Source organism: Drosophila mojavensis, unplaced genomic scaffold, assembly GCF_018153725.1.
Source record: "Drosophila mojavensis isolate 15081-1352.22 unplaced genomic scaffold, ASM1815372v1 contig_74, whole genome shotgun sequence".
In the NCBI taxonomy this organism is placed as follows: domain Eukaryota; kingdom Metazoa; phylum Arthropoda; class Insecta; order Diptera; family Drosophilidae; genus Drosophila; species Drosophila mojavensis.
Window position 1 is genome coordinate 21797796 of NW_025318899.1, and position 4405 is coordinate 21802200.

At 47.8% G+C, this 4405-nt stretch overlaps 1 protein-coding gene across 1 annotated transcript; it reads right to left on the reverse strand.

The window, feature by feature from the left end:
- Positions 1-221: 221 nt before the first annotated feature.
- LOC6583261 (transient receptor potential cation channel subfamily V member 6) lies at positions 222-3805 on the reverse strand. The gene is made up of 8 exons (XM_002008898.3): positions 2970-3805; positions 2680-2906; positions 2475-2628; positions 1770-2421; positions 1485-1711; positions 1269-1420; positions 676-1207; positions 222-591 (listed from the first exon to the last, which is right to left on the reverse strand). Exons 1-8 carry the CDS (start codon positions 3366-3368, stop codon positions 418-420), a joined length of 2517 nt encoding a protein of 838 aa, XP_002008934.1. The 5' UTR covers positions 3369-3805; the 3' UTR covers positions 222-417.
- Positions 3806-4405: the final 600 nt, after the last annotated feature.

The window sequence follows — 4405 nt, forward strand, 5'->3', positions numbered from 1 at the left end:
TGCGCATGACAAGGGCCTTGTTGTTGGTCCCTTTGTGTCAGGCGATAAGCGGATGTTCCCAAGGATGCATGGAGCATACGTTAAGGAACCAACACCCTCCCGCCTCTACCCATTGAAGCGGATTTATTGGCCAGACGTCCATAATAAAAATGGTTATTATCATTCAAATGTCGCATTATGGGCACCCTCTATGACGCGTCGCGCTAGTTTGTGTTTGCGATGTCGTAAAGCCGAGTTTTACGAGGCGCATTTAAATTAGCGTTAAGTTTAGCGATAAGTTGGGGTTGAAACGGCTCGTAGACTAAACATTTATTGCACAATGTGGACAAAATTTTAACAGCACAGCACAGCGAAGAGCGAAGCGTTCGATTCAATAAAACTTGAACTAGCTAAGAGTGGCATCGGCAGCGAGCCGATTCACAAATTGGATTGCTCCGTGCTATCCGGCTTTGGGGCTGTGCCGAAGAACTTCTCGTACTCCTCCTGACGGCGGCGGGCGCGCGCCTCTCGCTCCATTTGACGCTTTTTGGAGAAACGTTGATGGATGCGCTTCATCTCCTGCACCTCCTTCATTTCCTCCTTCTCCTCGTCCTGCAAGCAAACAGAAAGACAAGTACAGCTCACTCTCTATCTCTCTCTCTCACTCGCTCTCACGAGCTATGCCAGTGGACTTACAGTCATATTGAGGCGCAGGACCAGCGCTCGCCTGCCATCCGACATCGACTGGCTGTAGTGCATAAAGTTCTTGAGGCGCTCGCCGGGCGGCACACTGCGCTCCACGACCAGGACAATGCGTGCCCACTGGCGCTGCCATTCGTTGCGTATCTCGGCTATCTTCTGGTAGGTGTTGCCCATCATGGCGATCAACATGTTGACCAGCAGAACGCTGACAATCACCATGAACAGAAAGAACAAGATCTTCGCCTCGTATTCGTGCTGCGTGGACACCATGGCGCCATAGTAGTCCCCGAAGTTGGTCAGCGACATTAGAAACATGGCCACAATGGACTCCATGGGCGAGGGCATGGGATTCGATTCGGCATCCTGATCCTCGGGCGCAGATGGATTGTCAAAGGTCAGGAAGATGATGTAGAAGGCCTGAGAGAAGCCCATCACAAACACCAAGTAGATGGAAACGAAACGCAGCAAGTCTCCCATTACCATGCGATATATCATCACAACGAAGGGTCCGACGGTCTTGAAGCCCCTAGAAGACCCAGAGATCTTTAGTTACGTATGGGTGCATGGCATGTGTGCATCTCACGGACCGACAAAAGAAGAGGAAATAGGGCGCAGTCGTCAGCATGATCACCACTGTTACGTGATCGTCGATCTCGGTCAGGCAGGAGACTCTCAGCCAGGGTATGGTCATCATCAGCGCGCAGGAGAAGAGAAACATGACACGCGATGGAGCAGTCATCTGAGAGGAGAAACACCTAGTTATCTATATAGAAGATCATTTAGATTGTCAGCTGTTATCCCACCAGATTCTCAATGAACATTTTGTAGCCCAGGAAACGCGCCTCCCTCAGCGCTACGACCAGATAGATAATGGCGCCCACAAAGTTGATGAGCTCGGCGATAATGCGAAGCTTGGCCAGATCCGATTCCAGATTCATGAGCGGGCACTGTGCATAGGTCTGCCACCAGGCGGGCAGAGTCTCGACCTCGTTGGGATCATAGTATTCCGTAAAGTTAAGCCAGAAGGTTTCTGTGCGGGCAAGAAATTAGAACTGGAAGATCGTTTATCAAAGATAGGGATAACAAACTGTATTCGGTGCTGGAGGTGGCACGCTTGGTCAGCTGAGTGAGGCTGTGATTGCTGTACAGATCGTGAGTTGTGGTGGCGTTCGACGCAGCCGCTGGGCTGCCAGCCTGATCCTCGTCTTCGTCCTCCTTGGCCTCCGGGCCCGGGCGCAGTATGAAGCTGAACAGCGAGATGAGAAAGTAGAAGGCAAACATGTAGAACTGCTTGTAGAAGCGCGACTTGCAGAAGGTGTCCCATTTGGTCTTCAGCAGATCGATGACCACGCCATCCAGCAGCTCCAGATGCTCCAGCTTGTCGCCGAACACCACAAAGTTCAGCACCGAGTCCTTGTTGATGTTGCCCGTCTCCTCGTTAATGGTGTCGATCATGAGCAGCGGATAGGCGGCGCAAGTGATGCTGCCCAGCTGCCAATAGATCTCGCGCTCAATGCTCATCACGTGGAAGAACATCTCGACGCGCCCGAGCTTGGCCGCCAGCGTCAAGGGCGTCAGATTTTGAACGTTGCGCACGTGTATGTTGGAGCCCACCTCGTAGCCCACGTCGAACATTTCGATTTTCTCGTAGATGACCAGCATGTGCAAGACGGTGTTGCCATTCGTGTCCTGGAAATCTGGATCTGCGCCGCGTGCCAAAACCAGCCGAAAGCACTCCTCCTGCAAAAGTTGATGATGATGATGATAGATATCCTTGATGTTCCATAACTTACCTGGGACAGGCAGGCGGCGAAGCTCAACGGATACTCGCCCCAGTAGACGTAGCCATCGTAGTTGGTTATGGGCTGCAGCGCCACATACTCGTGGTCGGGCGAGTCTGTGCGGGAGGCCTTTGTGTCCTCGGCAGACATGAAGGCGCCACAGCAGCTAGGTGGGGCATACGTTAGGCCGGGAGTCAGACTACGCAGAACCACTTACCGTTCCTGCACATCCGCATTGGCATCCAGCAAGTACTTGACCATGGCCGGATCCTCATTCACAATGGCAATGTGCAGCACGCTCTCGCCGTAGTACTCATCGCTCATGTAGATGTCCAGGATGAGCTTGGGATAGAACTTCAGCAGACGCTTCGCAAGATCTGCGTGCAGCGAGGAGGCATTCAGCAGGCAGAGATGCAGAATCGTTTCACCCACAGCGCCGCGCATCTGCGGATAAATAGATAAATCAATGCAACTGCAGCTGGTTAAGTTTATCTGAACTGAACTCACGTTAAGATCCCAGCAGACAAAGCGATAGGCCGAGGGATTGGATATGTACTCCGCCTCGGACACCTCGGGACAATAGTCGTGTATGTTGAAGTCTTCGTCGGGATTCTCCAGGGCGCGTATTTCGGGCAGTTGCCTCGTCCGGGGTCTGTCCCGATTCCGCAGCAGCACCAGCTTCGATATGGGAAAGTAACGGCCAGCGCCCTTGTTATATAAAAATGGTTCCACCTTCGTTTTGATTGCATGATCGATCTCGGCAAACTGCTTGGTTTGGCAGGCGCGCTTCATCATGTCCACCAGAAGGCCGCCGCCCTTGAGATTGACAAACTTATAGAGGGCCTGGGTGGAGACTCCCGCCTGTTTCTTTACGCCACTTGTCACATTGCTCTCGGTATTTCCCATGACGCAAGCTGGGTCCTGACCAAGGTATCAGCTATCCAGTAATCCTTTGGAGATGGTCGAAATTCCTCAAATTTATTTGTTTTTATTTATTTTATTTTTATTTTTTGCGAAGCGCGACATTTTTATTATTGAACCTAGTTTTGACTATGCAATGTTCTCGAATTTCCTGTCTGTTTTTATCCTTCGAGTGAGCATCGATTAAACATTTCCATGAAATGAGCGTTGTCAATGCAACAGCTGAACTTGAGCCTAATTTATTGTTTACAATCCGTTGCCAGGCATCAAACTTGTTGCATTTTGTTGCATATCCAACAAGTGTTTCGCCCATATCCTCTGTGATTGCAAACTTGTAGATTCCAATAAGAAAACTTGAACTTTTCGCATTGCATGTTCCACGTTTCATGGCCTTCTTCCACCTTGACATACTGAACTATAACATGATTGGGTTATTATTGAATCGATTTAGATTGCATTTTCATTTATAATGAGTGTGTTTATGACTATCTGCAGTTGAAGCATTCTTTTCTTTTACTAATATTACATTTCAATGCATTTCAATTATTGAATTGCAAACTGTTATGGAAAAAAATAAAATTTATTTTGCGCAACTAGCAAAACTTTTCAAATTATTCGCGACGAATGGTCACCCTAATCATTTAAAATTTATATTTAGCGCCTACCCCTGTGACGCTTAATTGCGCCATCTACATTGTGTAGACAGAAACTGAATTAACAGAATCCCCGTGCCGCTTAGCACTGTTAAAAGACTCAATGCTACAGCACTTTTGAAAAGTACGGTCATTTAACAGTGATAAGTATTTGTCCATAACAGCTAAAAAGCTGCTTGCTATATTACGCAGAGCAAGATTTTAAAAATAATGTTAATTGAAAATAATATATTATTATATAATAATAAATAATATATTATTATATAATATATATTAGGCAAAGTCATGAAATACACCTGTTTGCTATGTTATGCACTAAAATATTTAAAAATTAAAAAAAATCCGTAAATGAGAGAAACAATCCATGCG

Bases quoted from the DNA above. Each gene is read 5' to 3' on its own strand.
- LOC6583261 (XM_002008898.3), bottom strand. From the start codon at position 3,368: ATGGGAAATACCGAGAGCAATGTGACAAGTGGCGTAAAGAAACAGGCG. The intron at 2,629-2,679 runs GTAAGTGGTTCT...TGCCCCACCTAG, and splicing joins AATGCGGATGTGCAGGAACG to CTGCTGTGGCGCCTTCATGT. The intron at 1,421-1,484 runs GTGGGATAACAG...TTCTCCTCTCAG, and splicing joins AAATGTTCATTGAGAATCTG to ATGACTGCTCCATCGCGTGT.